Source organism: Ornithorhynchus anatinus, chromosome Y4, assembly GCF_004115215.2.
Source record: "Ornithorhynchus anatinus isolate Pmale09 chromosome Y4, mOrnAna1.pri.v4, whole genome shotgun sequence".
NCBI classification, from domain to species: Eukaryota; Metazoa; Chordata; class Mammalia; order Monotremata; family Ornithorhynchidae; genus Ornithorhynchus; species Ornithorhynchus anatinus.
Window position 1 is genome coordinate 643,659 of NC_053178.1, and position 21,909 is coordinate 665,567.

Genomic DNA, 21,909 nt, shown 5'->3' on the forward strand with positions numbered 1-21,909 from the left:
AGGGAAAGGGAAGGCTCAGTCTGGGAAGGCCTCCTGGAGGAGGTGAGCTCTCAGTTCGGCTTTGAAGAGGGGAAGAGAGTTAGTTTGGCGGATGTGAGGAGGGAGGGCATTCCAGGTGAGTGGTAGCACGTGGACCAGGGGTTGACGGTGGGACAGGCGAGAACGAGGCACCGTGAAGAGGTTAGCGGCAGAGAAGTAGAGTATACGGGGTGGGCTGTAGAAGTAGAGAAAGGAGGTGAGGTACAAAGGGGCCAGATGATGAAGAGCTGTGAAGCCAAGAGTGAGGAGTTTCTGTTTCATGCAAAGGTTGATAGCCAACCCCTGGAGGTTTTTGAGGAGCAGAGTGACATGCCAGAGTGCTTCTGTAGAAAGATAATCCAGGCAGCAAAATGAAGCATAGACTGGAGCGGGGAGAGACAGGAGGATGGGAGACCAGAGAGGAGGCTGATGCAATAATCCAGTCGGGATATTATCAGAGCTTGTACCAGCAAGGTAGCAGTTTGGATGGAGAGGAAAGGGCGGATCTTGGTGACGTTGTGAAGGTGAGACTGGCAGATTTTGGCGACAGATTGGATGTGTGGGGTGAATGAGACAGCAGAGTCAAAGATGACACCAAGGTTATGGGCTTGTGAGAAAGAATGGATGGTAATGCCGTCCACAGTGACGGGGAAGTCAGGGAGACGACAGGGTTTGAGAGGGATGATAAGGAGCTTAGTCTTGGACATGTTGACTTTTAGGTGGTGGGCGGGCATCCAGGTGGAGATGTCTGAGAGCAGGAGGATATACGAGCCTGGAGGGAGGGAGAGAGAACAGGGGAGGAGATGTAGATTTGGGTGTCATCTCCGTAGAGATGAAAGTTGAAGCTGTGGGAGCGAATGAGTTGACCAAGGAAGTGAGTATAGGTGGGGGACCAAGAACTGATCCTTGAGGAAACCCTACGTTCAAGGAATGGGATGGGGAGGAGCAGCCCGCGAAGGAGACCGAGAATGAACGGCCAGAGAGATAATAGGAGAACCAAGAGAGGACAGGGTCCGTGAAACCGAAGTTGGACAATGTGTTGAGGAGGAGGGGATGGTCGACAGTGTCAAAGGCAGCTGAGAGGTCAAGGAGGATTAGGAAAGGTGGAAGCCCTTGGCACATGATTCATTCTCCTCCAACCAACCTGCTTATTTCTCCCTCCATTCACCTCTTGCTCACTAACAGCCTTCTGCCTAGGTGCCCTTCCGCATCATGTCTGGCAGACCACTGCTCTCTCCGTACTCAAAGGTCTCTGGAAGTTACACCTCCAGCCAGCCTCTCTGGATTAATATTTTATCCCTCTATAGGACATCCTCACTCCACTCCAGCTGCCACTTCAGTATGACCGTGTCACTCAAACACTTCGGTACTCACACCCTTCAACTGCATTCAGGTACAACACAGACCTCCAGATTCCCGGAGCTGTGATCTTCTCATGGGAACAATGACAGGGCTAGACCTTTCGATGGACAAGAGTATTTTTTTTTAGGAAAGGAACTGGTGATCAAAGACACTCTATGTGTAGTGGGTAATAATAATGTTGGTATTTGTTAAGCACTTACTATGTGCCGAGCACTGTTCTAAGCGCTGGGGTAGACATAGGGGAATCAGGTTGTCCCACGTGGGGCTCACAGTCTTAATCCCCATTTTACAGATGAGGGAACTGAGGCACAGAGAAGTTAAGTGACTTGCCCACAGTCACACAGCCGACAAATGGCAGAGCTGGGATTCGAACTCATGAGCCCTGACTCCAAAGCCCGTGCTCTTTCCACTGAGCCACGCTGCTTCTCTAACTGGGTAGAACTGTGTGATTTAAATAAAGATCTCCGGGCTCACTTTTGTATCGCTTCCATAACACTTATGTGATTTCTTTGTTTTTGTAGAGTTTTCTGAGGATCTGAGGTTTAAATTTGAAGTTTCTATCACCCACATTAAAAAAAAAAAAATTTCCAATTATTGAAAAAATGACTATTCAAAATGTGAATACTACATTTTATTTCTCCAAATTGTGTTTGGTCCTCTTTAGTAATCAGTCAGTGGTTCTTACTGAGTACCTTCGGCGTGCCAAATACTAGTGAGAATGCAACTGAGAAAGTTGCCTTGCCCTCAAGGAGTTTAGAATGTAATGGTGGGTAGTGACAGAAACCAGTCACTCCAATCTGCTAATGGCTAGAGCACAGAACGATAAGTAGGTGAGCAATTATGGGCGAGGCAGTCTAAGTCAAGAATATCTATCACATGAATAGTACTTATTGAGTGCTGCATCCTTGAAGAGCCATACTATATGCTTGTGATTTAGAATACTTTCAGTGGAGTTTAGGCATCACGATCCCTGCCCTCTAGGAAAAAAACAAATATCAATCAGGACGAAGAAAGTGGGGGTCAGAACGCCTGAGTGCACCACTTTTCCTGTTGGAACCCCTGACGAGTCACTTGACTTGTTGCGTTGGTTTGTCATCTGTACAATGGGAACTCAATACTGGGCCTCTTTATTTGGACCGTGAGTCTAGTGATGGACAAGGACGGTGCCTGACTTGATTTTTCTTTGTATTCCCTGGTGCTTGATATGTGATAAACTCTATTTTTTAATGGTATTTGTAAAGTGCTCACTATGTGCCAGGCACTGTTCGAGGTTCATTCATTCATTGATTCAATAGTATTTATTGAGCGCTTACTATGTGCAGAGCACTGTACTAAGTGCTTGGAATGTACAAATCGGCAACAGAGAGAGACAGTCCCTGACCACTGATGGGCTTACAGTCTAATCGGGGGAGACAGACAGACAAAAACGACAGCACTAAATAGAATCAAGGGGATGTACATCTCATTAAAACAATAGCAATAAAGAGAATCAAGGTGATGTACATCTCATTAACAAAATGAATAGGGTAATAAAAATATATACAATTGAGTGGATGAGATCAGTGCTGAGGGGAGGGGAAGGGAGAGGGGGAGGAGCAGAGGGAAAGGGGGGAAAAGAGGGCTTAGCTGAGGGGAGGTGAAGGGGGGTAGAGGGGCAGCAGAGGGAGCAGAGGGAAAAGGAGAAGCTCAGTCTGGGAAGGCCCCTTGGAGGAGGTGAGCTCTAAGTAGGGCTTTGAAGAGGGGAAGAGAATTAGTTTGGCGGAGGTGAGGAGGGAGGGCATTCCAGGACCACAGGAGGACGTGGTCCAGGGGTCGACGGGCGGGATAGGCAAGAATGGGGGACGGGGAGGAGGTGGGCGGCAGAGGAGCGGAGTGTGCGGGGTGGGAGTAGAAAGAGAGAAAGGAGGACAGGTAGGAGGGGCCTAGGTAATGGGGAGCCTTGAAGCATAGAGTGAGAAGTTTTTGTTTCGTGTGGAGGTTGATAGGCAACCACTGGAGGTTTTTAAGAAGGGGACTGACATGCCCAGAGCGCTTCTGCAGGAAGATGAGCCGGGCAGCGGAATGAAGAATAGACTGGAGCGGGAAGAGACAGGAGGACGGGAGGACAGAGAGAAGGCTGACACAATAATCCAGCTGGGATATTATGAGAGCCCGTACCAGTAAGATAGCCGATTGGGTGGCGAGGAAAGAGCCGATCTTGGCGATACTATAAAGGTGAGACCGGCAGGTCTTGGTGACGGATTGGATGTGTGGGGTAAATGACAGAGCCGAGTCGAAGGTGACACCGAGGTTGCGGGCCTGAGAGATGGGAAAGATGGTGGTACCGTCCACAGTGATAGGGAAGTCAGCAAGTGGACAGGGCTTGGGAGGGAAGATAAGGAACTCAGTTTTGGACATGCTGAGTTTTAGGTGGCGGGCAGACATCCAGGTAGAGACGTCTTGGAGGCAGGAGGAGATACGAGCCTGAAGGGAGGGGGCGAGGACTGGGCAGAGATGTAAATCTGTGTGTCATCTGCATAAAGATGATAGTTGAAGCCGTGAAAGCGAATGAGCACACTGAGGGAGTTCTGTTCGATGGAGAACAGAAGAGGCCCAAGAAGTGACCCTTGAGGAACCCCAACAGTTAGAGAATGGGACGGGGAGGAGGCGCCTGCGAAGGAGACCGAGAATGAACGGCCAGAGAGATAAGAGGAGAACCAGGAGAGGAGACCGTGAAGCCAAAGAGAGAGAAGGTGTGGAGGAGAAGGGGATGGTCATCAATGTCAAAGGCAGTGGAGAGGTCAAGGAGGATTAGGATAGAGTAGGAGCCATTGGATTTGGAAAGAAAGAGGTCATGGGTGACCTTTGAGACAGCAGTCTCAGTAGAGTGGAGGGGACGGAAGCCAGACTGGAGGGCGTCCAGGAGAGAAGGGGAGTTAAGGAATTCTAGGCAGTGAGTGTAGACGACTCGTTCTAGGAGCTTGGAAAGGAAGGGTAGTAGGGAGATAGCGTGATAACTGGAAGGGGAAGTGGGGTCGAGAGAAGGGGTTTTTAGGATAGGGGAAACATGAGCATGTTTGAAGGCAGAGGGGAAGAAGCCATTGGAGAGTGAGCGGCTAAAAATAGAAGTTAAGGAGGGTAGGCGGGAAGGGGCGACGGTTTTTATAAGGTGAGCGGGAATGGGGTCCGAGGCACAGGTGGAGGGGGTGGTACTTGAGCGGAGGGAGGAGATTTCCTCTGAAGATACTGCAGGAAAAGATGGGAAAATAGGGGAGAGGGTTGGTGGGGGGGAGGCAGAAGGGGGAGTGGTGACTTTGGGGAGCTCAGACCTGATTGTGTTAATTATCATGATGAAGTAGGTGGCCAGATCGTTGGGGTCGAGGGACGGGGGAGGGGGACGAACAGTGGGCCTGAGGACAGAATTTAAGGTCCAGAACAATTGGCGGAGGGGGTGACGGTAATGGGTGTCAGTGAGAGAAGAAAAGAAGTTTTGCCTGGAGGAGGAGAGGGCAGAGTTAGGCAGAAAGGATAAATTTCAAATGGATAAGGTTGGCTTGGTGCTTGGACCTTAGCCAGCAGCGTTCAGCAGCTCGAGCATAGGAGCGTAGGAGGCGGACAGAGGCAGTGACCCAGGGCTGTGGGTTAGTGGAGCGAGAGCGGCGGAGGGAAAGGGGGGCAAGAGAGTTGAGATGAGTAGAGAGGGTGGAGTTGAGAGTGGTAACCTGATCATTGAGAGTGGGAAGAGAGGATAGGGAAGCAAAGTGAGGAGAGATGCTTTTGGGGAGATGGATGCGATCAAGAAAGCGAAGGTCTCTGTGGGGCAGTAGTACAGATTTGCAGGGGGAGAGAGTGTGAGACAGGAGGCAGGTGAGAAGGTTATGGTCTGAGAGAGGGATTTCAGAGTTGGTGAGGGAGGAGATAGTGCAGCGGTAGGAGATGACGAGATTGAGGGAAGTACCACTTAAATACCACCACTATTGTTAAAATCACCATCATCATTTTATTGTTATTTCTGCCATTAGGAGACTGGAAAGATGACTGTATGTGAATGACTGGAGGATGCAGATCTATACGTATGGAAGTTCCAAGGGTGGTTGTGGAGGGCAGGAATTGGGGAGGTGGTGCAAAAGTGCTGAGGTAATATTTGGGAGCATCTCACCTGAGGAGAAGAAAATTAATCAGGGACGGCCTCCTTAGGAGATGGGATTTCTGAAGGGCTCTGAAGATGGGGAGAACTGTAGTCAGGCAAATGTTAACAGGGTGGGAGTTTTAGGAAAGGAGGCAGAGCATGAACCAGGGGTCAGAGACAAGAGAGGCCAGAATGAGTTCTCCTAAAGGGGAGTGGGGAGTGCCAGTCGTGGTGTAGTGGGAGAAGAGAGTGGGCAAGTAGAAGGGAGAGATCTGTTTGAATTGGTTGCTAGACCTGAGCACATTATCATATCGCGCCTCGACTACTGCATCAGCCTCCTCGCCAACATCTCTGCTTCCTTTCTCTCCCTACTCCGGGCCACACTTCATTCTGCTTCCCGGATTACTTTTCAAAATAACCATCAGTCCCTGTCTCGCCAACTCCTCGAAAGCCTCCAGTAGTTGCCCATCTCCCCCAGCATCATACAGAAACTCCTTAACATCGGCTCAATCAGCTCGACCCCTCCCACCTAATGTCTCTGATTTCCTACTACCGCCCGGCCCGCACAATCCACTCCCCCAGTGCCAACTTATTCACTCTGCCTCAGTTTCATCTGCCTCACCATCTTCACCTTTCCCATGTTCTGCCCCTGACCTGGAACTCCCCCTCCCTTTATATGCAACAGAACACCGCTCTCCCCATTCTCTTTCCCTCCCTCCAGGCTCGCTTCTCCTCCTGCCTTCAAGACAAACTCCACCTGGATGCCCTCCCGTCACCTAAAACTCAACATGTCCAAGACCGAGCTCCTTATCTTCCCTCCCAAACCCTGGCCCCTCCCTGACTTTCCCGTCACTGTGAACAGCACTACCATCCTTCCCATCTGTCAAGCCCATCACCTTGGAGTCATCCCCTTCCCCCCTTTACCTCCCCTCAGCTAAGCCCCCTTTCCCTCTGCTCCTCCCCTGCTCCCCTCCCCTCCCGTCAGCACTGTGCTCATTTGTATATATTTTTTATTACCTTATTTATTTTGTTAATGAGGTGTATATCCCCTTCATTCTATTTATCGTGATTACATTGTCTTGTTTTTGACCATCTGTCTCCCTCCATTAGACTGTGAGCCCCTCACTGGGCAGGGATTGTCTCTATCTGTTGCAGAATTGTACACTCCAAGTGCTTAGTACAGTGCTCTGCACAGAGTAAGCGCTCTATAAATACTACTGAATGAATTCCCGACTCCACTCTTTCATCCCACATATTCAATCCGTCACCAAAACCTGCCAGTCTCACCTTCACAATATCGCCAAGATCCGCCCTTTCCTCTCCATTCAAACCGCTACCTTGTTAGAACAACTGCTCATCATATCCCGACTGGATTTCTGCATCAGCATCCTTTCTGATCTCCTAATCTCTCCGCACTTCAGGCCACCCTTCACTCTGCTGCCCAGACTATTTTTCTACACAAGCGCTCTGGGCAGGTCAACCCCTCCTCAAAAATCTCCAGTGCTTACCTATCAAACTTTGTACCCAGCAAAAACTCCTCACTATGAGCTTCAAAGCTCCCCATAGCCTTGCCCCCTCCTCACCTCACCTCTCTTCTCTCCTGCTACAGGCCAGCCCACACACTCTGTTCCTCTGCTGCTGAACTCCTCACTGTGCCTCGTTCTCGCCTGTTCCGTCGACCCCTGGCCCACATCCTACCTCTGGCTTGTAATGTCCTCCCTCCTCACATCAGCAAAACTAGCACACTTCCCCCTTTCAAAGCCCTCCTGAAACCCCACCTCTTCCAGGAGGACTTCCCAGATTGAGCCCCCCTTTTCCTCTGCTCCTCCTCCCCTCCCCATCGCCCTGACTCTCTCTCTGTGCTCTACCTCCTTCCCTGCCCCACAGCACTTGTGTATATATGCGCATATTTATTATTCTATTTATTTTATTAATGATGTGGGTATACCTATAATACTATTTATTTATATTGATACTATTGATGCCTGTCCACTTTTGTTGTTTTAGTTGTTCTTTGGTTTCGTCGTCTATCTCCCCCTTTCTGGACCCGTTGCTGGGTATGGATTGTCTCTATTTGTTGCCAAATTTTACTTTCCAAGCGCTTAGTATAATGCTCTGCACAGAGTAAGTGCTCAATAAATACAATTGATTGAATGAATGAACCTTCTGTGACCATTATTTCACTAGTTCAAAGCACTGTTCCATGGGGGTTTATAAATTGTTTCCTTCAGTTAGTTCCAAGGAGGATTTTATTGGTGGATTCATCTGCCTGCGTTCTGCCTGTTGAGAGAGTGCCTCTCACCCAACCATGTGATGGGCAGGATCAGTCTCGATCCCCGTCAGGTTTTTGCTTTGTTTCATAATTTAAAATTCCTAGAATGCCTGAAGTAAAAAAGTTCAAGTATTTGTTTTGAAATGTGTGCAGGGAGATCTACGGGGATTGCTCTGGGAACAACGACTTCCCTGTCACAAAGCTTTTTCTCGGGACAGTGCCGCAGCATAGCTGAAATATAAGCAATATTTGCTGGGAATTTCAATCGATCAATCTGTCGAATTTACCGAGTGACCACTGTGTGTACACAGCACTGTATAAACATTAGGGAAGTTGAAATGTCCCAGAATTCATGAAGGAAACACCACCAAGATTTTTATGTTGTTTTAAAAATAGCCATAATGAGAATGTTGCAATCCACACAAAAAAGGTGGTTTCCTAGCAGAATTCATATTCATGGTAAGAGCTCAATACATAGAATTGAATGGACTCAAAGCTCACGCCCAGTGGGTAGTGGGGTGAAGGGCTTGGGTGGGCATGTGGGGAGGCAAAAGGAAATTTCAATCCTGCTTGTCCGCCCACCCCCTCTACCTGAGTACAGGCAAAATTGATGTTCAAAAGACTTGGGAAAGTGCTGATTTGGCTCATTACCCCAGCCTTACAACTAGCAATCTTCTGGGAACTCGCAAAATACCAGGATCCTGTTCCTAAAAGTGTAGATCCTTTCTACAGCCCTGGAGAGACGGTCAAGAAGGTATGCCCTGGAGGCAGGAGGAGATGTAAGACTGGAGACAAGTCAGGGATGGCGAGGAATATTAAGGAGTCCTCTCCGTAGAGATGGCAGGTGAAGCATGACTGTGGATAGGCTCTCCGAAGCAGGGTAGACTGAGAAAAGAAGGGGACCCAGAACATAATCTTGAGAGTCACCTCGGTAAAGAGGGGGACAAAGAAAGAGCCAGTGAGAGAGTCTCAGGAAGATTATCCTCTCCTGCGCCACTGACCTCTTGCTCCCATCAGTATCAGATATTTGTAGACTAATACGTTAGGGATGATCTTTAAACCATTAAGTTTGTAATTTCATTTTGAAGGAAATGTGTAAAACAGTGATGAGAGAGGTGTGTGGATATACGGGGGAGAGATACAGAAATTTTGTGTGTGTGTGTGTGTGTGTCTTCGTGTGTGTGGCTTTTCCCACAGTGTTTCCTTCTCTCCTTTCATCTGTTCCTATTAATTTCCTTATATTCAGCATCTCTCCCCTCTCTCTCTCTTTCCCTGCCAATTTGTGTCCCCTCTAATTTCCCATTCCTATTGTTTCTCTCAATCGCCTTGAATCTGTTCTCTGGACTTTCTCTAATTTCTCTTCATCCTCTCCTCCCTCTTGGTCACTGTCCCCCTAACCCTCTTCTGCCCTTCCTCAATTTCTCTCATTCTTCCTTTCTCCACTCTTTTCTGTCTTCCTCTCTCGCAGCCTCCTGGGTGTGTGCCATTTCCTCAATCATCAATCAATCAGTCAGCCAATCAATCAGTGGTAGTTACTGAAAACTTACTGGGGGCAGAGCACTGTACTAAGCACTTCTTTCTTCAATGGTGTTTGTTAAGTACTTACTATTTGCCAGGCATTCTACTAAGCACCCGGGTTGATACACGTTATCCAGATTGGACAGAGCCAGTGTCCCACATGGGGCTCGCTGTCTTAATCTCCATTTTGCAGATGAGGTAATTGAAGCACAGAGAAGTGAAGTGACTTGCCTCAGTGGACAAGAGGTGCAGCTGGGATTACAACCCAAGTCCTCCTGACTTCCAGGCCCAAGCACTATCAACTAGGGAACACTGCTTCTCACTTTGGACAGTACCATACAACCGAGTTTGTAGACAAGATGACTGCCCATAAGGAGTTTTCATCATCTTTGGAGAAGTGAATTGCCATAGCACAGAGAAGCAGCGTGGCTCAGTGGAAAGAGCATGGGTTTAGGAGTCGGAGGTCAGGAGTTCTAATTCCGCCTCCACCACCTGTCAGCTATGTGACTTTGGGCAAGTCACTTGACTTCTCGGTGCCTCAGTTACCTCATCTGTAAAATGGGGATTAAGACTGTGAGCCTCACGTGGGACAACCTGATTACCCTGTATCTACCCCAGCGCTTAGAACAGTGCTTGGTACATAGTAAGTGTTTAACAAATACCAACATTAGTATTATAGCACCCCTCTTTCCTTCCCTTCCAAGGCCAAGGAGGCTGAGTCAGGGACTGCTGTAGAACCAAAATATTAAAAACAAAAAGCAGTAAGAAGCTAGAGTCTTTCACTGGCAATGATACCTGTTCTGAACATGAGTATAAGGCTACGGGAAAACAGTGGACAGGCTCTCTGACTAGCATCGGCACCCACCAGGTGCTGGTGGGGGAGTCAGTGCAGCTTACTCCTGTAATTTTAGTTTTGCTAAAGTGATTTATTAGCCCCCATTTCTGCTGATTTCAGCCCAGTCCAGTTGTAGAGCCTTGTCTTTTCCAAATGGATTTGAGGATTTCAGGCCTGGATGGAACCACAGAAGAGAAAGGCAGGAGCTGCTGTTGCCACGTTACTACATCCATGTTAGTAGCAGCAGTAATTTTGGTGGTAGCAGTAGTAACAGTAATAATTGTAGTAGTGGTAGAGGCGGTAGTGGCAGTAGTGGCAGTAGTGGCAGCAGTAGCAGCAGTAGCAGCAGCAGCAGCAGCAGCAGCAGCAGCAGCAGCAGCAGCAGCAGCAGTAGTAGTGCTAGAAGCTCATTGTGGTCAGGGAATGTGTCTGCTTAATGTGTCCCCCGTGCTCAATAAATACGATTAGTGACTGACTAGTGGTAGTGGTGGAGGTACAAGTAGTAACAGTAAGCAGCCTGGCTTACTGGACAGAGCATGGGCCTGGGAGTCGGAAGGACCTGGGTTCTAGTCCTGCTTCTGCACGTCTGCTGTGAGACCTTGGGCAAATCACTTAACTTCTCTGAGCCTTGGTTACCTCATCTGTAAAGTGGGGATTTAGAGCGAGAGCCCCATATGGGATAGGGACGGTGTCCAACTCGATTAACTTGTATTTCCCCAGTGCTTAGACCACTGCTTGGCACATACTAAGTGCTTATCAAATATCATAATAATAATCTAGTGATTATAATAGTAATAATTCTGCCTCTGGCCTAGTACCCCCTCCCTCCTCATAACTAAAAATTACTCCCCCCACCTTCAAAACCTTACTGAAGACACTTCTCCTCCAAAAGGCCTTTCTTCTTCAACGCCTTTCTGCGTTGCCCTGGCTTGCTCCCTTTATTCATCCCTCACCTGCCATCCCATAAGCCCCACAGCACTTACATACCTACCTGTTGTGTATTTGTTTTAATGTCTGTCTCCCCCTCTAGATTGTTAGCTCATTGTGGACAGGGAATGTGACTGCTTTATTGCTATACTGTACTCTCCCAAGCACTAAGTACATGACTTTACCCACTGGAAATAAGTCAAGATGGCGGCGACGGTAGCTGGACTGAGGGAGAGCTATGACAGGGAGCAGGGACAGTGTCAAAGGTCCAATGTGGGGCAACTCCTCCAGACCCATGCTCAAAAGGGAAGGGTCGCTGACCCCATCCTCACCCTCTCCCTGCCGGCGGGGGATCTACAATGACTCCACAAGGAAGATACACCTAGTCCCCCGGCCCCTCTCCCCCAAAATGGGGTCAGAGTGCCTGGCAGAGGGAAAAAGACTGCTAACCCTCCCAGCGGTGACTTGGCAAACCAGGGGCCAAAATACTGAATTTAGGGGAGGGTCTCCACCACCCCACAATCAGTGACCTAGGATCAATCTGGCCCCCGCCAGCTCAACCCATTCAATTCCTTCCTACCCCTCAACCCGTCCGCACGGACTCAGCCAAGTGTGCCCTGTGAAACCCCTACTCCATTATGGAGCTTTCCTTCATTATTGACCCGTTCCTGTTCGGGGCACTACTCCTCCTGGCCATCACTGAAATCTGCTTCTCCCCAAATGACATGGTCTCCCCTCCTGCTCTCTCCCAGGGGGCCTCATCTGCTCCCATTCCCCCAGACTCACTGGAAAAGGAGGAGGTGTTCGCTTCCTCCTCATGCCTCAGTGCCACTTTTGCAGCATTCCACCTCCCCCCGCAAAACCTTTTCTTTCCCTTTCTCTGAAGCCCTCCTCATGTGCCTCCACAGCCCACTGCAGATTCTACAGGCTGTCATCTACCACCCCCAAGATCCAACTTCCAACTTCTTTATTCATTTTGATCCCTTTCTTGCATTCCTTCCCTCTTTCTCCTTGCTTACATTGAAACTTGGGAACTTCAATATCCACATAGATGTTCCTGATGACCCTTCTACTGCCTGCCTTCAATCACTCTTCAACTCCACTGACCTCCTGTTCCACCACACCTCGTCCATTCACCAACTTGGACACATGCTAGATCTCATCATCTCAAGACACTGCACAATCTCTACCCTCACAAACTCTGAAATCCCAAAATCTGATCAGTCTCCTCACCTGCCTTCTCTCCCACACACCTCCTCCCCATAAATCAGTAGTGTTTCCCCACAGACACCTCCAATCTTGTGACCCCATCTCATTTTCTTCAAGGTATCAGGCCCATTTAGATTCTATACCCTAACTACCTTCCCTTGATGACTAGACTGACTCTCTCAACACCACTGTCTCTCTTGAACTCAACTCCCTTGCTCCCCTATCCCTTCATTGCTCTCATACCACTTACCCACAGCCCTGGATCACCTCCTCTGCTCCTGTGCTTGAGCTACAGAGCACTGCTGATGGAAATCTAGATTTCATCCACTTCAAGTTTATCCTTGCATGCTTTAACTCTGCCCTCTCCTCTGCATGGCAAAACTATTTCTCCACCCTTATTGACATCCATGCCCATCACCATCGCCAGTGGTTCCAGACATTTGACTACCTCCTCAGGCCTTCTGTCACCCCACCTCCCCTATTTCTTGCCCCCTGTGCCCTGGCCACTCTCTTCATCAGCAGAATTGACACTACCATGCGTGATCTCCCGAAAATCTCCCCTGTCCCTCTCCAGTCACTCCCCTCTCCTGCCCCGTCTTCAACTCTCCTGTCGTTCCCTGCGCTATCTCCAAAGGGAAATCTCCTGCCTTCTCTCAAAATCCACCCCACCTCCACCTGTGCATCCAAACCCATTCTTCCGCACCTTATCAAAACACTTGCCCCCTCCCTCCCTCCCTCCCTCCCTCCCTCCCTCCCTCCCTCCCTAACTGCCATCTTCAACTCACCAATGGCTTCTTTCCCACTGCTTTTAAACATGCCTATAACTCCCTGTACTAAAAAAAAACCCTCCCTTGACCCCAAGGCTCCCTCCTGTTATCACCCCATCTCCCTCCTACCATTCCTCTCCAAAACCCTGGAGCGAGCTCTCTAAACCCACTGCCTCATATTCCTCCCCTCAAGTTCTCTTCTTGACCCATTCCAATCTAGCTTCTGTCCTCTTCCCTCCACAGAAACCACCCTCTCAAAGGTCAACAATGATTTCCTCCTTGCCAAATCCAACAGCCTCCACTTCATCCTAATCCTCCTCGACCTCTCAGCTGCACCACTCCTTTCTCCCGGAAACATATTCCAACCTTAGCTTCGCTGACACTGTCCTCTCCTATTTCTCCTCCTAGCTCTCTGGCAGATCTTTCTCAGTCTCTTTCACGGGCTCCTCCTCGGCTTCCCATCACCTAAGTGTGGGGGTTCCTCAAGGTCCCCTTTTTTTCTCCATCTACACCCACTCCCGTGGAAAAGCCATTCGCTTATACGGTTTCATCTATCACCTCTATCCTGATGACACCCAAATCTACATCTCCCACCCTGATCTCTCTCCCGCTCTGTAGTCTCGCATTTCCCCATGTCTTCGAGACATCACTACTTGGATGTCCTCCCGACCCCTCAAACTTAATATGGCTAACAATGAACTTCTTATCTTCCCACCCAAACCTTATCCTCCTGCTCACCTTCCCATCACTGTTGACGGCACCATCTATCTTCCTGCCTCATGAGCCCGTAACCTTGGCATTAACCTGACTTCTCTCTCTCATTCCACCCATGTGTTCAAGCCACCACTAACTCCTGACACTTCTACTTTCACAACTTTGCCAAAATCTACCCCTTCCTCTCCATCTGAACTGCTACTACATTAATGTGAGCACTTATCCTGTTCTGCCGTGATTACTGTAACAGCCTCCTGGTTGACCTTCCTGCCTCTTTTCTCTCCCCACTCCAGTCCACACTCCATTCTGCTGCCCAGATCATTTTCCTTCAAAAACGTTCAAATCACGTTTCCCGACTCCTGAAGAAACTCCAATGGTAACTCATCCACCTCCGCATCAAACTAAAACTTCTCACCATTGATTTTAAAGTACTTAATCACCTTGCCCCCTCCTACCTTACCTCTCTACTTTCCTATTACAACTCAGCTCACACACTTTGTCCCTCTAATCCTAACCTTCTCATTGTTCCATGAGCTCATCTATCTTGCTGCCGACCACCCACCCACATCCTCCTTTTGGTCTGGGACACCCTCGTTCCTCATACCAGCGTGGCTCCGTGGAAAGAGCACGGGCTTGGGAGTCAGAGGTGGTGGGTTCAAATCCCGGCTCCGCCGCTTGTCAGCTGTGTGACTGTGGGCAAGTCACTTAACTTCTCTATGCCTCAGTTACCTCATCTGTAATATGGGGGTTAAGATTGTGAGCCTCATGTGGGACAATCTGATGATCTTGTATCTACCCCAGCACTTAGAACAGTGTTCTGCATAGTAAGCACTTAACAAATACCAACATTATTATATCAGGCAGATAATTACTCTCCCCCACTTCAAACTTTCATTCACGGCACATCCCCAAGAAGTCTTCCCTGACTAAGCCCTCCCCTTCTCTTTTCTCCCTCCCTTCCGTGCCACTCTCACTCGCTCCTTCATTCATTCTCCCTCCCAGCCGCACAGCACATATGTATATACCTGTTATTTGTTTTTCATTAATTTATTTACTTATAAGCTTATTTATTTATCTACTTATTTACTTATATTAATGTCTGTCTCCCCCTCTAGACAGTGAGTTCGTTGTGGTAGGGATGTGTCTCTTTGTTCTTATATTGTACTCTCCCAAGGGCTTAGCACCATGCTTTGTACACAGTTAAGTGCTCAATAAATATGACTCACTGAATGAAAGAACTATAAGCGCTCTGTAAATAAAACTGACTGGCTGGCTGGTTGGCTGGCTGACTGACTGTGAGTGAGGTAAAAGGATAACCAGGAGACAGCACTGAGATAAAGTCTTAGGTTTGAGAGTGTTTACAGGAGAAGGGGATGGTCAATGAGGTTGGGAGGAGCTGAGGGTTCAAGGACAAGAAGGGTCGAGTAGTGACCACTAAGTTTGGACAGAAAAAGGACATCACTGGTGATGAAGAAAAGGATCTCAAAGGTGTAATGAGAGCAACTAATAGATTTGGAGAAATCAAGATGGAGGCTGGAGGAGAGGAAGGGGATTTGGTGGGGGGAATACACCTGATTGCTAAGTTGGGATAAGAAGAGGAGTGGAGGAGGGAGACTGGGTGATAGCTGAATGGTGCAGTGAGGTCCAGAGAAGGTTTTCTGAATGGTAGGGGAGTCATGGGAATGTCTGAAGGCAAAGGGAAAGGACCCATCAGACTGACAAGCTGAAGATGGCAGTCGAGGAGGGAAGAAGAATGGGCACATGTGTTCTTATACCGGATGAAGGACTGTGGTTGGAGGCACAGCCCAGGTGGAGGAGGTAGATTTGAAATCAGGCAGAACACCTCCTATTAGGAAACAACCAAGAAGGATGAGGGGATGGACAAGGATGGGGATGGGGTGGGACAAGGAAATGACAGGACAGAGCTGAAAAGTTAAGGTGGGGATTTGGGGAGGTCATATCTGATGGTTTTCAAATTCATTAAGAGAGTAGTTGCCAAACTTATGAGGGGAAAGAAAGTATGGCTACAGGGGCACTGCAGGGTATCGGAAAGGAGTTAACTATATGGAACAGTTGGTGAAGGCAATGGGCATGGGAGTCGTTCGATAAGGGAGGAGAAGTAGCATTACTGATCTGAGGAGAAGGCAGAGTTACAGCAGGCAGGATGAACTTGAGATGGTCAAAGAAGCCCTGGTTCCTGCATTTCCACCAACAGCATGCCTATGCATGAGTGCTGGAGTGGAGGTAGGGCAACTTTGGAGATGACTGAGGGCTAGAGACTGGTGGTGCAAAATCAACGGAGGGACAGAGGGGGCGAGGAAGTTGACTTCAGTGAGGAGGGCAAGAATTAAGAAGAAGGAGTTGTACATCAAGAGATGGGAGAACGGGGAGGCAAGCCAAGTGGGAAATGAGGACTGGGATAGTAGTCGGGGGGTGAAGAGCTCAGAGGTCTCTGCTGGACTCTTTTATGAAGGGCTGGGGATGAGAAGGCAGGTAAGGTTATGGTTGGACTACTGGCTTTCCCATCCCCGCCTAAGCCCTCATTCCTTTTCTCCCACTCCCTTCCACATCACCCTGATCTGCTCCCTTTATTCACCCCTCCCTTAGTCCCACACCACTTATGTCCATATCCATCATTTTTTTCTTTATAGTAATGTCTGCCCCCCCGCCCCACCTCAGACTATAAGCTCGTTGTGGGCAGGGAACATGGATACCAACTCTGTTTTAGGTACTCTTCTAAGCACTTAGTATAGTGCTCCGCATATGCTAAGGCCTCAGGAAACAGGATTGATATTGATTGATTGATCGATTGATTGATTGATTTCAGTGTTTTGGAGACCAAGGACTGTACAGTGAGTAGAAAACACACATGCATACATACACACACACGTTTGCGCGCACACATGCACCTACAGACAAGAATGCGCACATTATGCAGTGTGCTGCCCTCCCACCCACCCATGTATTTGTTCCACTCCTTTATCTAGTGACAACATGACCAGCAAGGCGAGAGAGGTGTGAACAGTGGTCTGTAAACCACTAGACAAGGCGCCTCCCTCGTCCCTAATGGGAGACTCCATTGTTTTTTTGGTTGCCACTATTTAATGGAATTTTATAAGTGCTTCCTGTATGCCACGCACTGTAGTAAGCACTGAAGTATATACAGTACAGTCATGTTGAACCCAATTTCCTAAGATCCTTGGGGGTAAAAGTGGAGAGATGTTGTGTAGGGTATTACTTCTGTAACTCCATATTTTATATTCTACACATATGAATTGCAGAAATAGGGAAGCATTTTTATGGTCTGGACTTACCAGCTGAAGGTAGAAATCACCAGGACTATTCACATGGCAAACTACAACAGAAACTTCTGCTGATTCTTTGGGTAATACAGGTGGACCATACCGAATAGCCATATTCTTCTCAGGCTCTTTATAGGGAAGCAGTGACTGCAAGCTAAACAGAAGCATAGTCAAGTGGATAAGCAATGTAAAGAGATGATCTCCTCCTTAGTAACTCTTACTCTCCACTGGTGGGGAGGAAGGCAGCTGGGGAAGGACAGATGCGGAGAAGGGAGAGGAAAGAGGGGAAAAGGGAGGAGAAAGAATACGGTACAGGAAGAAAGGGAAGGGAGTGGAGGAGGGAGGGAGATTGGAGGGAGAGAGGGAAATGGGGAAGGAAAAATGAGGAGAAGGGAGCGGAAGGGGACGGGAAATAAATGACGAGGTACCGCTAGCAATTTTGCAATCCGTTAACTTACATCTTCTCAGACCACTGCAACTTACCTGACAAAATCACCCAACTTCACAGACTCCAGCCATGACAGTGTGCTCTGAAATCCTGTCTTCGGGATTTGCACAATCTGGAATTTCAGAATACTGGGTAGGTAAATGATAAAAATTGCTAACTGCTAACTGTAGGTGAAGGAAATGCCACAGAATCCCCTGACGGTGGGTTTTTGAAACAGAAGGAAGACTGAGGAAAGAAAATGAATTCACCAGTAATATTTAGTCAGGCCTGTACCGAGGATGGAACCAAGTTTATTTACTCATGCAATTGTATTTATTGAGTGCTTACTAAGTGCTTGGAAAGTACAATTCAGCAACTAGGAGAGACAATCCCTGCACACAGTGGGCTCACATTCTAGAATGGGGGAGACAAACATCAAAACAAGTAAACAGGCATCAACAGCATCAATATAAATGAATAAAATTAAAGATATGTATATATCAAAACAAATAAACAGGCATTAATATAAATAAGATTATAGAAATGTACATATATACACAAATGCTGAAGGGAGGGGAGGGGGGTAGAGAAAAGGGAGCGAATTGGGGTGATGGGGGGGGTGGAGGGGAGCTGAGGAGATGGGGGGGCTTAGTCTGGGAAGGCCTCCTGGAGGAGGTGAACCTTCAATAGGGCTTTGAAGGAGGGAAGTGTGACTGTTTGGTGAATTTGAGGAGGACAAGCATTCCAGGCCAGACGTGGGACACGGGCCATGGGCCGACGGTGGGACAGGCGAGAATGAGGCACAGCGAGAAGGTTACCACCAGAGAAATGGAGTCTGAGGGCTGGGATGTAGAAAGAGAGAAGGGACGTGAGATAGGACGGGGAAAGGTGATGGCAACCAAGTGATTGGCCTAGTACAGTCAAATAAGTAGACATGATTCCCTGTCCTCACGGTATTTACAATGTAGGGGTGGGGGTCATGCTGGAAAATAAAATGACTGATGGGGGAAGCAAGTCTCTAGCACCCTGTCGCTCAATTGGGTTCCACCAAATCTCAGACCTGAGTCATCTCAAATTGCATGTTTCTTCCACTCATGTGCTTAGCCCACGGAACTATTCAAGTATCAGGCTGATGCCATCCACCTCAATTTGATGCTCACCTGCTAAGAGTCTTGCCTGTCTTCTGCTCAGACACACTATGTCTCATTCCTTACACATTCCTATTCCCACAGCCTATTTCTGACGTCTAAACCCCTTCCTAAACTTCCAGATGTCTCTCTCCCCCACCATGTGCACCCAGTGTCCTGGCCAACTACTTCACCTACTTCATAACTGAAGCAACCTTACATTCCCTCTTGCTTTCCAGACCATTCTAACTCAGTTTCTCACCATCATCTCACTATCAACTGAAATCCTCATTTCATCTCCTGAAACCTCCCTGCCACCCAACAGTCCCATCACTACTTGATTGATTCACATCAATCAACTGATGGCATTTATTCAGCACTTTCTATGTGCAGCAAACTCTACTAAGAGCTTGGGAGAGTACAATAAACAGAATTAGCAGAAATGTTCCCTGCCCGTATCCACCTGTTCTCACAAGCCTGTAGCCTTGGCATTATCACTGTGTCTTCATTCTCCTTTAAATAACATATTCAGTTATTTACCAAGCTGTCCTTTCAATTCTGTCTTCATATAACATCTCCAGTATCCACATTTTCTTTTCCACCCATGCTGCTACCACACTGGCACAACACCTGCCGTGACAACTGCATCACTCTCCTCATCGACTTCTCTGCCTACAACCTCATCCCAATCAAATTCATAAGTAACAGCAACAGCAATAATGAGAACAATTAAAAAAACCCATTTTAAGTTTGGCATTTGTTAAGTGCCTACTCTGGGCCCAGCACTGTATTAGGTGCTGTGGTAGATACAAGATAATCAGGTGGGACATTTGTCCGCTGTATGATCTTGGGCACGTCACTTCACTTTGCTATGCCTCCTACCTCATCTGTAAAGTGGGAACTGAGCCACTGGTCAGTCCCAGGCGGGGCACGGTCTGTGTCCAACCCAAGTTCCTTGTACCTACTCCAATGGTTAAGAAAGAGCCTGGCACACAGTAAGCACTTGACAAATACCACAATTAGTCCCTTTCTCACATGGCACTCAGTCTAAGTATGAAAGAGAGGGCATTTCATTCCCATTTTGCAAATGAGGACACTGAGACACAAAGAAGTTAAGTGACTTACCCAAAATCACAAAAGCAGCCGAGTGGGATTAGAACCCAGGTCTTTTGATTCCCAGGCCTGTGCTCTTTGCATTAAGCCATGCTGCTTCTCAGACTTCACTTCACTGACTGGATTTTTTTTTAAACCCATGATCTGCATGTGCCCAGCTCTCCACTCTCCAAAGACCTCCCCAGTGGTTGTACAACTATTTCCTTATCAAGGGGAAACTCTTTGAAGTTGGATTCAAGGCACTCATTCAGCTCACTCTCTCTCACATTCTCATTCCTCTCCCACTACACTCCAGCCCACAAACTTCACTTCTCTAATACCAACCAAATCCCTGTGCTACAGTTATTGGAGGTTTTTGAGGGGAGTGGAGAGGTGGGAAGAACAATGATTTAGAAGAATAATCTGGGAAGCAGACACCAGAGGCATCGAGAGGTAGTACAACACTGGTATTGTTAGCAAGGTCTAACGGAAACAGCAGGGGAACCTGGCCTGCTTAGTGACCTTGGGTAACTTACTCAAATTCTCTGGGTCTCACTTCGGTCATCCGTCAAATGGTTTGAAGTCTACATCACACCACTTACGTCTCCCTACCTGACTGGGATATTGTGACAACAAAATGAGAGAGATGATTTTAAAGCCCTTTGGAAACATAAAGGCATACTTACATAAACAAATGAAAAAAAGTTGTTATTGCTGCTATCATCATTTCCCATAGGCAGCCTCAACCTTAACAATGATCTGAGTGATCACATTTCAATCCCTGGTTTCTGTGCTGCCAACTCTCCAGTTTTTACCAGTTCCCTGGATTTTCTCACCCCTGGTCTGGGATATTTTCCTCTTTCATCTTTTCGGTTGTGGAAATCTCACTCAGATCCAGCCCCCACCTCCCACACCCTACCTTCTTCCAGAGATACCTGACCTCATTGTTCTCCCAATGCTTTTCAAATTAAGGAAGAAAGAGAACTGATGATTTTACAGATGATAAAAATATGTATATCTTGGCAGGTCATGAAAACAGTCACTGAGAAGTCCTGTTTGCATCACAGTCACAGCCACAAAGAGAATACTACTGCTGCAATAAAATTAGATTCTTGAAGTTGTACGAAGAACCTCGGTTATCTGGCATCAGTTACTTCGTAATTTACTGTGTCATGGGAAAACAATGAGGAAAATAATTGCTTTTAAGTGCTGTGGATGGAGTTAGCTTACTGCAATACATCAAGTGTCTCCTACACTGTTATCTAATCTTTGTACAGGTAGGCAGCACTTTTCAGTGGATTAGCATATTGCTGAAGACACATACCAGATTTTCTGTAGTGAATGATCCTTTCCATATCTGACAGATCATTGCTCACCCACCTTCAAGCCACAATTCCTCCAAGGGGCCTTCCCTAACTAAACCCTCCCTTGCTCTTCTCATATTCCCTTCTGAATCATCCTGAACTGCACCCCTTATTCCTCCCCGCTCCCAACCCCACAGCACTTACATGCATATTCATGTATTCAGTCGTATTTACTGAGAATACTGATTGCCTTCAAGACATCTCTACTTCGATGTCCCCCCATCAACTCACATTTAACATGCCTCAAACAGAGCTCCTTGTCTTCCCACCCAAACCCTGTTCTCTCCTGGACTTGCCCCGCCATCCTTCTTGTCGCACAAGCCCCTAACCTTGGCATTATCCTTGACTCCTCTATCTCATTCAACCCACATATTCAATCTGTCACCAAATCCTGTCAGTCTCACCATCACATCACTAAGCTCCGTCCATCCAAACTGCTACCACGTTGATACAATCACTCATCCTATCCTGCCTAGTTGATTGCATCAGCCTCCTCGCTGTCCTCCCACTTTCCTGCCTCTCCCCACTCCACTCCATAATTTCACTCCGCTCCCCGGATTATCTTTCTACACAAACGTTCAGGACATGTCGCCCCTCTTCTCAAAAATCTCCATTGGTTGACTACCCACCTCCATATCAACCAAAACTCCTCACCACTGGCTTTAAAGGGCTCCATCACTTCAGCCCTTCCTACCTCACTTCTCTCTTTCTACAACCCAGACTGCACCCTTCACTCCTCTGGCGCGAACCTTTTCACTGTGCCTCCGTTTCTCCTGTCTTGGCGCCGAACCTGGCCCAAGTCCTACCTCTGGCCTGGAATGCCCTCCTTCCTCAAATCTGCCAGACAATTACTCTCCCTGCCTTTAA

General features: G+C 47.8%; 1 protein-coding gene across 1 annotated transcript in view; it reads right to left on the reverse strand.

Moving 5' to 3' along the window:
• The window catches only part of LOC114808701 (RING finger protein 17), a 113,947-nt gene that overhangs the window by 68,739 nt on the left and 23,299 nt on the right, over nucleotides 1–21,909 (reverse strand). The window contains exons 3-4 of the mRNA XM_029056521.2: nucleotides 17,516–17,592; nucleotides 17,045–17,186 (exon numbers count right to left, since the gene is read on the reverse strand). Of these exons, the coding sequence (XP_028912354.1) occupies nucleotides 17,045–17,186; nucleotides 17,516–17,592 (219 nt within the window). The remainder of the gene's footprint in view (nucleotides 1–17,044; nucleotides 17,187–17,515; nucleotides 17,593–21,909) is intronic.